General features: G+C 46.7%; 1 protein-coding gene and 2 long non-coding RNA genes across 3 annotated transcripts in view; 2 read left to right on the top strand and 1 right to left on the bottom strand.

Annotated features, from left to right (window-relative positions):
* LOC105086566 (patatin-like phospholipase domain-containing protein 4) overlaps positions 1–913 on the top strand; it is a 90,575-nt gene extending 89,662 nt beyond the window's left edge. Inside the window, exon 7 of the mRNA XM_064482615.1 lies at positions 679–913. Within this exon, the coding sequence (XP_064338685.1) occupies positions 679–882 (204 nt within the window). The 3' untranslated portion in view covers positions 883–913. The remainder of the gene's footprint in view (positions 1–678) is intronic.
* The window catches only part of LOC116150842 (uncharacterized), a 253,084-nt gene that overhangs the window by 37,136 nt on the left and 203,486 nt on the right, over positions 1–12,462 (bottom strand). The window lies entirely within an intron of this gene.
* Positions 1,803–10,976, top strand: LOC135320213 (uncharacterized). The gene is made up of 3 exons (XR_010379456.1): positions 1,803–2,427; positions 5,921–6,549; positions 10,758–10,976. It is a non-coding gene; the product is annotated as an uncharacterized LOC135320213 (long non-coding RNA).

Raw genomic sequence — 12,462 nt, forward strand, 5'->3', positions numbered from 1 at the left:
TCACTTTAGTTGAGTTTTCTTTTGTTACAAACCTTGACTATTATTTCTGCTCCATTTACTTTCAAATCATCTTCCAGAACACTAATTATAATTTGATTCTTTTCTTTTCACTTATAAATTTAGTCTCTTGCCATTTAAATCTATTTTTCCTATTTTTCTGGGAAAGTGTCCCATGTTTTTGCATGCCAGAAAATGGATTATTTTTTTCCTGTCAGTTCCATTCTTTCATAATTTCAATGCAAATTTAAATTTGGTCATTGAGTCTTGTGTTTCTGTTTCTTTGTTCTTAAGTCCTGTCTGAGTACATTTTATCCTGTTCTCTTCTTAACACTCCGTGAATGCCTTTGTATATACAATAAGGGAAGAATATATTAACTCTCGATATTCTGATTACAAAATAATCTCAAGTCGTTATAAAGCTGATTACGTATCAGGAAGACCTAGAACATTTTCCAAATGATGCTTCAGGAAGAAATTCTCTTTCAAAGGTTTCCCCCTTTGCAAAGATAAGGCAGCGGCAAACCTGGAGAAGTCTGCACCTTACACACAGTTCTCTGAAGAGCAGCCCTCCCATGGGAACCACTTACACATCCACAGATAACCCATAACAGAATTAGAAAAACATTCCAAAGGACTGTATTTGTCTCTTCTTTGAAATAAGCGTCTATCTCACACCAGATTAACCCATCCTGTGAGGGAGCAAGACGGCAGAGGACTGACTCAGAGGCCGGATGGTACGGAGGCAAAGTCCGAGGAAGGCTTCATCCCGGGATCTTCCTTCTGTGTGGTCAGCGGTCAATCAGTAAGTGCCGATGGAACCACAAACGCAAGGTAGCCCTTCAGGGACTGACCTCCTGCTTCCAAGCAGCTTACAAGGCTTGAGGGAGGGAGTGACTAGGGACAGGCTTGCTGAGGGAGGATGCTGGCTGGTGGAAGGCCCTGGCTAAAGGATCGGTCTAGGAGCCGGTGCCACGATCACCTCAGTGGAGGTTAAAGCACACACAAGTCCTGCAGTGCAAGGGCTGAGTCGTGGGGGACAGAGGCTAAAGGCAAGAACGCTAGGTCACAGCAATAAAGCCGCATCAGGAAAACTGAGAGCAACTTCCATGCGTGATTGCTGGATGCTTGACACCCATCATTTTGCTTAATTATCTTAACACTTTCATGCAGGGTTGGGGAGGGGGCAAGTGTTCAGAGCCCAGATTTGGGAAGACAGATCCGACAGCGAGCGCCCAGCATCCTGACACGTACGTCACCTCCCAGGCCCTCTGCGTCTTCCCCTGTAGGTGGCGGGGCCCCCAGCAAGTGGACTTAGTGCAGGTGAACCATTTCACATGGCGCCCCGCAGTCAGAAAGGACTCGGAGTGTTCGTTAAATAAAGCCATGCCCACTGCATCCGGTATTTCAGCTGGGTGTGGTGACGTTCAAGAGACGTGTGCAAGTCTGTAAACCAGGCTGCTGAAGAACCACAGCGTGTTCTGGATCTCAAGTCAGGGGAGGCAAACAGACCAAGAAAAAGATGTTTGTAGAGAAAAGAAGCAGCCAATTCAGAGAAGCAGCAGCTGCGGTCTGGCTAGGATTCCCTCCAGAAAGTACATTTTCTCCTCTCCTGTCTCTCTCTTTCGCCCGTGGCTCCAAAACTCCCAGAAAGGTTGGACTTTTGCTTTAATCACTGGGGACAAAAGAAGAGAGCAAATTCCATGCTGACTAAATAGGGCCCGCGTCCCGCTGCCCTGACCAGACCTCACGAGGTGCTCTAAACTGGGAAACAGGAGGCTTTGTGAGAACCAGGAGAAGGCAGACCCCCTGCCTGCCACCTGCGACAGGAACCGGTTTAATAATCTTGCTTTCTTTAAGAAAATTAGCATATGTGTGCCCATCACACTTAAGGTGTCATCCGGGGCCACAACTGCTGATGAAACGACCACATGTCACGCGCTCACTAGATGCGCAAGAACAAAATCACCTCGTGACAACAGGCTAGAATCCAGACAGAACAACTGGCACCTTCCCCTGCCGTAGGGTGCTTGAAATGCTCAAACCCACATCCTCCTGCTTTTCTCGTTTTTATCAGACTTTGAGCCCAAGTAAGCAGCTTACACACATGTAAGACACTATGAGGACGCTTGGCCAGAGTCATGGCCCAGACAAGCAAGGACCCACCGTCATTTTTAATATCTATACACATGCAGCCCTCACGGGGTTTTTTATTTTTCTTTTCTTTCAGAGGTACAATTCCCATGCTGGGAGATTTTGTTGCCAAATAGAAGTCCCTGTGACCAAGGCACCGTGAGGCCAAACTGGAACATCGGAGTTTGAGGCAGAGAAGGGTTTACTGCAGGGCCGAGCAGGGAGCACAGGGTGGCTCTGGCCCAAGAAAACCCCAAACTCCTGGAAGGGGTTCAGCAAATCATGGTTAAAGGCCAGGTAAGGGAGGTGGGGCTCAGGGTCCGTGATCAGCTCATGCCCAACTGGGTGATGGCTGACGTGGAGGTAAGAGTGTGGTCCACATGGTCAACCCCTAGGCGCCAGGTCTGGGGACTACATCCTCTCCATCATGAAGCACTTAATTTCTTCCCTTTGGGGGTGGTTTTTAAACATCTGAAAAACTCAGAAAATATATATGAGATACTATTATCTGGGTCCTTCAGAGAGGATATGGGGAGCAGCCTGACTCTGGAAGGCCCCCCAGGGTCCTGGTTGGTTAAAATTCTCCTTTGAAGGAAAGCCTGTGGGATGCAGGGGTGAGAGACTGGTAATGGTGTCTCCCTGTGGACGACTGATGAAACCGAGGATTTGACGTGGATGGTGGGGGAAGGCACTGGAGGAACGTCCAAGTGAGAGAAATCCCATCCAGTTATGTTCCAAGCTGGCGTGGGCAGTCACACACGGCGGTATCATCCGCCAGCACAGCGCTGACCCTGCACCGTCCTGGGGCTGGGGGCTGACGTGCGGTGCGCCCGTCGGGGAAGGCTCGATCCCGGCGGGCCTCCCCAGAGAGAGGTCCGTACGGAAAAGGCACTGCTGATTCTATCGGGTCTTTTAAACGTGAGACATCCTGCCTCTCTGCTTAGGCACGTCCACAGGTGAGTCTTCAGAGTTACCCAGTGAGGCGGGCATGAACACACCCACTTCACAGTGGAGGAAAGTGCGGGCCGAGAGGTGGAATCCACCGCCGGGCTTACAGATCAGACGTGGGACCAGGAATACACCCAGGCTGTCCGAGGTGGGAGCACACGCCCTGTATGTCAAGTCAACACACTGCTGGGCTCAGGAAGCGGGAAAGGATGGGGTGAGGGAGCCGGGGCGGGAGCGCGGGCTGACACTGCTCCGGCTTCCTCTGCCGAGATAGGAGCACGACGTGCTGCCCTGCAGGCCGTGCGCTGCTGTATGCTGACAGACTCCTGAGCCAAGAGGGGTGGGGACACACGTCCCACCTCATCTCAGGACCACGGGCTGGTGGCACGGTCCCCCAGATACGGGCTTGGCCATGGATTTCCAATCCAGACGGAGACGCTGCAGGCTGTCGCTCTTTAAGTTACGATGAATCAGCACATAAGAGTTATTCCTTCCACTGCAAGGTGTATCAAAGGAAGTGACGGTACGGGGTGGGTAACATTTACCGGAAGGACTAAAGGAGCTCATCGGATCAGGAATGGTACCATCATTCTACAAAGGGTACCCTTGATTAAGCCAAGATCCACTAGCCTTTCTTCAATTCCAAGTCCGGTGGAGTCTGCACGGACAGGCACCGTTAGGGGGCTGACCGTCAGTGAATGGACGTCCTAGCTGCTGGGCAGATGGTTTTTAATGTGAACCCCCCATACTTAGCCTTCTGTATGTCTCTTTCTCCTGGGCAACGCCACACAGCTTTGCTGGCCCCCCAGATATCCAAGCGTTCTCCCCTCTAAGTCACTGTGACTGAGTTCTATTTTGTGCAGTGGTGATTCTTTTTTTTTTAACCACTCTGTCCAAGCACTGGCCCCTCGGAAAGGCAAGGTTCATGCCCACAATATTATTTGCACATTTTCCCTCTCCAGTATCATGGATTACAATTTCGTGTATTACTCAGCTGGGCGACCAGCAAGAAGCAGCCCTCAGCAGGCAGACCAGGCATGGGTTTCCCTGAGAAATGCCCATGTGTGTGCACGTGTGTCTGTGTGTTCTAGGAGAGTCATCCTTGTCCTTCTCTTGGGATCACTTATTCAATCAAAGTATTCCTATGTCTGTAAAGAGGATGCACTGGCAGAAGGAAAGAACGGTCACTGGTCTTGAGCCTCACGATGGAAGAATCAAATCGACTTCATCCTTTCTTTAATCTTTCTCTAAAGACTTTCTGTGGTTAGTTATTTTATTAATTATCTGAATGTGTGATGTTGTATGTTTTTTGAAAAAACAGGGCAGTACGTTTCCGTATGTTTTATGTCGGTAATAGAGTCGTTGGTTACACGTGTACCCTAAGGCTATAATGCTGAGCACAAGAGCAACGCTACGAGGAAAAATACAAGTAAGAAGCACCCGAGACTTGCAGACACTGATGACTGTATTTAAGAGAGATAAAACGCAAGCCTACACTGTACAGCACAGGGAACTATACTCAGTACCTTGCAGTCACCTACAGTGAAGAAGAACACGTAAAGGAATCTATGTGTGTGTGTGCGTGACTGAAACATGGTGCTGACACAACGCTGTAACTGACTCTGCTTCAATTAAAAAAAGAGAGAGAGAGAGAGAGAAGCATCCAAGCAAGACCGACTGCCAGGACCTGAGCTGCTGTCCCCCATTGCAGGGCAGGAGCCCACGGACAGACACTGCGCGGTCTGCAGTGGGCAAACAGCGGTGCCGCTGGAGAGGAGGTCAGAGAAAGAAAGTGCTCGGCGACACGGCAGAATGGATCACAAGGCAAAATGTCTGTATCGGCAAAGACCTTCAGAACCCGGTCTAAAACGGAGGGCTTCCCCATGTTACCCCTCCCATGTCTCCCTTGCCTACGTTAGCAGGGAATGCTGCAAGCTAGATACTGCCGGTCTGCAAAGAGCAGTAAGGACTGGAAAAAAGACTCAAGAGATTTTCTTACCCGTGAAGGAAGTTTGTATCACTGTGGGAAATCGCACGTTTCATCTGGTTGTGTAGACGGTTACTTCTAAGGGGAGAACAGTTTGGAAGATTTGATCCCATTTACATTTCCCCTACAAAATCTTCTGTTTCATTATAGAAGTGGTCCTGAATAAAGGCAAAATAAACCAGTACAGAGATGGATACTAATAAAATATTAATGGTGAGGGTGAACTTCCAAGAGGATTGAAAGTAGCAATAGTGGACACAGCTCAGTGGTAGAGCACATGCTTAGCATGCACAACGTCCTGGGTTCAATCCCCAGTACCGCCATTAAAAAAAAAATTTATATATATATATATATATATATCATGTAAATATTCGTCTTTCAGGAAAGGATGAGGTCAATTTCACAGACTCACAAGGACACTGGCCTATTGTTTCGTAACAACTGAATGCCCAGTGTCTCCCTGCTTCTGGACCTATGGCCCAACATCCCTGGCCGTGGCTGCTTGGCGTTCCTGTTTGGTTTCTGTTCCAAGGAAATCATTTCCTTGTTTGGGTGTTTGGCCATCACTCTTCAAGTTTTACTTTGTACGTTTTCTCTCTCAGTTCATATTAGAAGCAAAGACAAGATCTCACAGTGAATTTAAAATTTCACACAGAACGGGCAGAGCTATGGACTGAATTGTGTGCCCCCCAAATTCACAGTCTGCAGCCCTGATCCCTCATGTGATGGCATTTGGAGGTGGGGCCCATGGGACAGGATGAGGTTTGGATGAGATGGAGAGGATGGGTCCCCTGGGATGGGATTAGGGTCCTTATAAGCAGAGGAAGAGACACCAGAGCTTCCTCTCTCCACCAGGGTGAGGACACGGCAGGAAGGTGGCCGTCTGCAAGCCAGGAAGCGAGCCCTCACCAGAACGCGACTGCCACAGACTGACTGTTCGTGTTCCCCTCCCTGCAAATTCACACGTGAAATCCTAATCTCCAAAAGGACTGTTCTCTGAGGCGTGGCCTTCGGGAGGTAAGGCTACCCCCTCACGACTGGGATTCGGGCCATTATACAGGAGCCCAGAGGGCCCCTCACCCCTCGCACCACGTGAGAACACAGCAGTGAACCAGGAAGCAGCATCTCACAAGGCACTGGATCTGGTGGCACCTTGAGCTTGGACTTCCCAGCCTCCAGAACCGTGAGGAATATGTCCCTAGAGTTTATACGCCACCCAGTCTGGGGCATTTTGTTGTAGCAGCCTTAATGGACTAAAACCCTGACCGTGCTGGTGCCCTGGCCTCAAACGTCCAGCCTGCAGAACTGTGAGAGAACGAGTGTTCGATGTTTAAATCTGTGGTATTTTGTTAAGACGAGAAGCAACAAGAGACATGACCCCTCCACCGAAAGGGCCAGGGAACTGCATGGAGTGAGCCAGTCGAGGCTGGGCCTGACGACCAGGATCCATAGGTGCGTCTGCGTGTTTGTGAGCATCTTCACAGGTAAATTTATTTATTTTTATTTTTGGGGGGTAATTAGGTTTATTGATTGAATTTTTCTTTTTAATGGAGGTACTGGGGACTGCACCCAGGAGCTCGTGCTCGCTAAGCATGCGCCCTACCACTTGAGCTGTACCCTCCTCCCCATCACAGGTACATTTACTTGAAATACTTTGGACGTGGCATATTTTGTTGAACACATGACTAGAATCCAATTCCTACTCTAGAATCCTCTCCTGACCTTTTAACCTTCATCTGCCAGAGTTCTATTATCTCCAAACGGAGAACAAGACATGGTAACATTTCCTAACAGGGTTACACCTCCTTGGAAGCTTCCGGAACAAGACAAGGTGTAGCTAAATCAATGACTTAGGTAGAAAACACATGGAGAGGTAGCCAAAAATATAACACTGGTTCATTATCAACAAGTGATTCAATTTTACGAGAGAAATAAAAAGCTTTTGAAAGACAAACCATTCCAATAATTACATCCCAAACAGAGAAACTCTGTGAAATAAATAAAGCCATCAGAAATCTAGAAGTATAAAAAACGGCTACTTTCATGTCACTGAGACATCTCTGCTCTGTGAGACAGTATCACCTATTTCAATCTTGAGCTATTTTTGCATTCGGTCCATCTGTGCAGGTACCACATTTAAGGCAGACGTGGGATGGAGGAAATCACGCCTACTCCAGTGATTAATTTAGAAGATTCACTTGAAAAATAGCCTTACCTTCCTCTAAATTAAGAAATATTTACTCTCACTCTGCAGATGTCGAATGAGGAAAGAAATGATATGGCTCGTGGTTTCAAGAGAAATGTCTCTTCGCAGTGTTATAAATTGTACCTTGCAAATTAAACTTCTACAAGCAGAAGTCTTCTTTCACTCGGGGAGAATAGACATTGTTAATATAATGCCTTTCTCAATTTTAGGGTTTCTGCATATGCTTATGAGAAGTTAAAAATAGCCGTATGTGACTCAGCTAACAACAACAACAAGATAGAAAATGGAGTAAATCAGTCCACTGATTAAGAAAAATCTAACTATACAAGTTGCCGTAAAGAATAACAACTCTTATTTTTGCAAAAACATGCTATCCTATTTCAGTCTATTCATATCACATAGTGGCCCCATATACAATTTTTAGAAAAGCATAAATTTTAAGTAGAATCTTTTTTTTTTTTGCTTTGAGTATTTGATTTCACCAGATGGATGAAAATGGTTTCACAAAACTGCAAATGTTTAATTAAAGAACTGTGCATTTAAAAACAGTCAAATCACACACAAATGAACAACATCGACATATTTGTAATTCAGGTCTACGTATCAAGGGATGCAGACAATAACAAAATCCAGTGTTTCACCTCAGCAGGGGGAGCCAAGGATGGAGGCATAGTGGGGGTGAGCCTTCTGGGTTTCAAAATTGTTGTATCCACCAGAATTGTCGGAATATGGTAAGACCATTAGCAACTTGACCTCTGCCCTCACATAGCTTCTACAAATCAGGACAAACAACTACTCTACGAGGCAGAATAAAAAGCCCAGAAGAAGTTAAAAAAAAAAAAATGGTGACAATGCTAAGTAAGATTCATTCCAACAAAGGTGGTGTGAAAATGGGGCGCGAGGCAGTGGGCGATACTGGGGGGGGGGGGGTGGCCTTGGAACCAAGCCTCAAATACAGACGTATTCAAAGGGCAAGAAGACAGTCTGAACACGGCAGACGAAGCCCATTAGTGCGTCGTGTGCATTTAGCCTACTTTGTGAAACGAGCTAACCTCTTTTCCCTTCAGGATTTCAGTCACCTTGATTTGCTGAAGTTTATCCTGATGGAAGCATTATGATGGGAAAAAAGACAGAATGAGGGAGAGGTGGTTCTGGGGGTGGGACGTGTATCCCAGAGGCAGGCAGGCAGGCAGGCAGCTCAGGGGTGGCCTCCCAGATCCAGACGGTTACAGCCACAATGGCACGTTGGGCACCAAGACCCCAGACCCAGAGGAAGCAGCCAGGAACCGGGCTGGGGAAAGACCAAATGAGTGAGGAAGTTACAAAGGCAGCCAGCTCCGTGTTTTGCTTGGCGCTTGCCCATGCATTTTCTCGTAAGCTGTCTATTCCCAAATCTGGTACCCACTCTCCTTCTCCATCCCTGTGTGAGGCCAGCAGGCCAGGGGTACTGGGGAAATGCAGAGAGCCCTCTAAAGTTATCAGACTCTGCGGTAACAGGACAACATGCTCAGAGCAGGAGACCAAGAGCAGTTGTGTGCATCAGGTGGAAACTGAGCGTGGGGGACCCGGAGACACGCATCCCTGCAAATGTGATTTGGCAGCAGCAGAACTCGGGCCCAAAGCCACCTTTGGAAAATCTCTTTCCAAACCCCGAGCGCAAAGTGAGTTTCCCCATCTACGATATACTAAATAATACACAGCAGGCAGAGCCATGAGCACAGTGCACGACGTGGTATTTCCAGAAGCCTTTCTTTCCCCAGATATTTTCAGCTCTATGTTGTCAAAAGAATAGAAACAGACACAGAAAACTTTTTGTCTTTACTGCTTAAACATCCCTGACATGCCTGGGCACTGTACAGATGGAAAAGAAAATGCTTTCAGGATGAAGATTAAAAATGAATGACTTTTAGATTTGAAGCATAAAAGCCAAAAGAAAAAAAAAACATTTTACATTTTCTCTTTCAGTCAAATATATAGTCCAGAGTGTTTCCTCTGAAAGGAGACAGGGCTTAAAAATAAATCTTGCCTATACTTTTTGAAATGGGCTTGTGATTTTCATCATAGGAGGAAAGGGGATGGAAGTGCTGTACTAGCAAACGAAATGGATGTTCACCATCGGGACCACACTGGTGAATTATTTAAGATCGGGAAAGAAATACCCATTTCCCGTAGAGAGATGGCATTGCAGACTAGCGACAAAGGCAATGGAATAAATAGGTTTCAGGGAAACTTACTGACTGCTTGCTTCAGTTTACAAATTAAAGAGAAATTGAATGCATTTTAATGAATGTAACCATGCACAAGCAAAGAGGAAAGCATATTATTTGTAGCTGGCACACACCGCAAGGGAGAGGTGCAATTTCATAGGAGTACAATCTCTCCTTTGGAATTGGCTGAATGATTATCACTGCTGATTCTTGATGAATGTGCTTTCTATCAAGTGTTAATTCAGACTTTAAAAATCAGGACTCTGCATTTACCTTGATGAATGTTTACTGATACCGACACGTGGTAGGAACAGTACCATTCACACAAAAATGGAATCCCTCCCCCTGCTCGACACCTCTTGCCACCTGAAGGTAAATATCCACCTCCCGTGGCTCCAGGCTGCTAGGACTGGAAGAAAGCGAAAGCACACGATGCAGGAAGAACAGTGTATTCCTCCATCTTTTCTTTTTCAAGTTTCTCTCTTATATTACTGCCCACACTCATCTTAGAAACCTCAGGTCTTCCTCAAACCCAAGTGAGTTTTCCCCACTGGCTGCTCCTAGGGTCTGGGCATACGCTTCACCCCTCTCCCCATCACTGTGTGTATAACTTTACCTAAGCCTCATCCTCAAAAAATCAGCGCACAGGTCGGCAGCACTACGGCAAAGCAATCGGAAAACCCAGTTCTATCCGAAGTCCCCACCCTCGGCTGCACACTAGAATGAACTGGGCAGCTTTCACAAATTCCAGGGTCTCTCCAGACCAATTAAATCAGAATCTGGCAATAACGTTTTAAAACATCCTCTGCTGATTTTACCGGGCAGCCAACAACTCTGGTCTAAGAGAAGGCCATTGGCTCATTCTATTAACCATGTAAGGGTATTTACAATCAGGGCATTAAAAAAATAATGCCTTAACTCGCCGGTTTCTTAGAAGAACGTTGTTCTCCTGAAATTAACTAACAGGTGTTGAGTGAGTCAAGAAAAGCAGGGATTTGTGATTTAACGCGTTATCACACATCAGAGGTGGAACTGAGTATGACAAATACTCTAGGAAGGGATGCTTTTAAGAACATACAAATAAAACAAATGCAGAACACGAAAACCTTTGGAATGCATTAATCCAGGACTCCCAAATTTGGGGGTCACTAAATTTTTTTTTCACAGCATCAAAGTTAGCATCCTGCGAACATGAGATTATATGATTTATCCACTAGGAAAAGGCTATGTTAATGCCATAGGATCACTCTCTAATTCCAAGTCTTTTCTCACATTGCAGCCCTCAATCTGAAAGACCAGCTAAAAACACAGGGAAGGGCTTTTCTTCACCAAGGAAAAGCCATCTCCAGATTCTTCAGTTGAGACTCATTTTACTGACTTGCAAGACGAAGTTTAAATATTGAACTTCAGAGCTGCAAGGACCGTGAGGCATTACCTAGGACAAAATTCCAAAATTCCTACTGCAGGATGTTGTGAAGCAGGAGTTATTTGAATACACGCGCGGTGATACCACGACAACAGCTGCTGACTGACCAGCAGGCGGTGTCACAGGAAGAACAAATCTGACTCCACGTGAGACCTGTTCCTTTAGCTCTAAGCCTGTGCTGCACCCTGGGCTCAGTCATGCTGGTGCTGCACCTTCTGTAGAAGGATGTTGCCTCGAGCCTGAAATCTACAGGAGAACCCATTCTCAAGGCTCTGACCTTTATTTAAGACTGTAACCCTCTTCCATTCATACAGAGGTAAAAAGTTGCAGAACAGAGGATAACATCTGTCTTGTTGGAGGTTTACAGGAACACTGTGACCTGACCCCTGTGGACAGCTGCAAGAACAAAGCATTCTGACACCAAGAAGTCCACAATAACCAACCACATTTAGTATAAAAGGAGTGTGAATTCTGACTTGGGTAGATGGTTCTCTAGGAGTTAGTCTCCCATCTTCTGGGTCTGCTGGCTTTCCGAACAGACTGGTTATTCCTTGCCCCAACACCTCGTGTCCCAATTTACTGGCCCATCGTACGGTGAGCAGAATGAGTTTGGACTCAGTAACAGCGAGTCACGCTGGACAAAGGGAGGACTCGTATCCCCAGCAGGGCTCACACTACTCAGAATGGCGGCATTTAAAACTTACGAATTGTTTATTTCTGGAATTTTCCATGTAATATTTTTAGATTGCGGTTGACTGAGGGTAACGGAAACCAAGGAATGGGGGGAAGGGTCCCTACTGTATATGGAGGAGACACACGCAGACCTTCCCACAGGGTAGCTGCGACCAGCCTATATGACATCGTCTCAGCAGGTGTCCAACTGTTAAGCTGCAGGCAGAGGACATGCTGGGCTGCCGGCTGAGAGGGGAGAGCGAATTCCCTTGGCCGCTGGCTCTGAGGAGACACGGGGGCACAGGAACTGAGAGATGTCCTTGGAACACACAGAACAATGAGGATGCAAGGAGAACTGAGTCTTGATTTTTTTAAGACAATTTTTTAGAGCAAGTCTGCAACTAAATTGAGAGGAAGGTAGGAGATCTCCTACCTAACCCTACCCCCACACATGGACACTAATGCCCCCCTGTTACCAACACCCCTCACCACAGAGGTACCTTTTTCTTTTAACCAAGCACGAACCTACATGGACACATCGTAATAACCAAAGTCCACAGTTCACCCGAGGGTTCCCTCAGGGTGTTGTATACTCTGTGCATTTGGACAAATGTACAGTGATGTGTATCTATCATTATAGTATCACATGGAGCAGTTTCACTGCCCTAAAAAGTCTCTGTTCTCTATTCACGACCCTCTCCCTCACAAGCAACCACTGAGACTGTCACTGTGTCTACAGTTTTATCTTTTCCACAATGTCATAAACAGGTGCAACCATGCAGCACGCAGCCTTTTCAGACTGCCTTCTTTCGCTAAGTGATACGCATTTAAGGTTCCTCCACTGACACTGATTCTCAAAAGTAATGGATGGTCCAGAGGAGGGAGT

Source organism: Camelus dromedarius, chromosome X (genome assembly GCF_036321535.1).
Source record: "Camelus dromedarius isolate mCamDro1 chromosome X, mCamDro1.pat, whole genome shotgun sequence".
In the NCBI taxonomy this organism is placed as follows: domain Eukaryota; kingdom Metazoa; phylum Chordata; class Mammalia; order Artiodactyla; family Camelidae; genus Camelus; species Camelus dromedarius.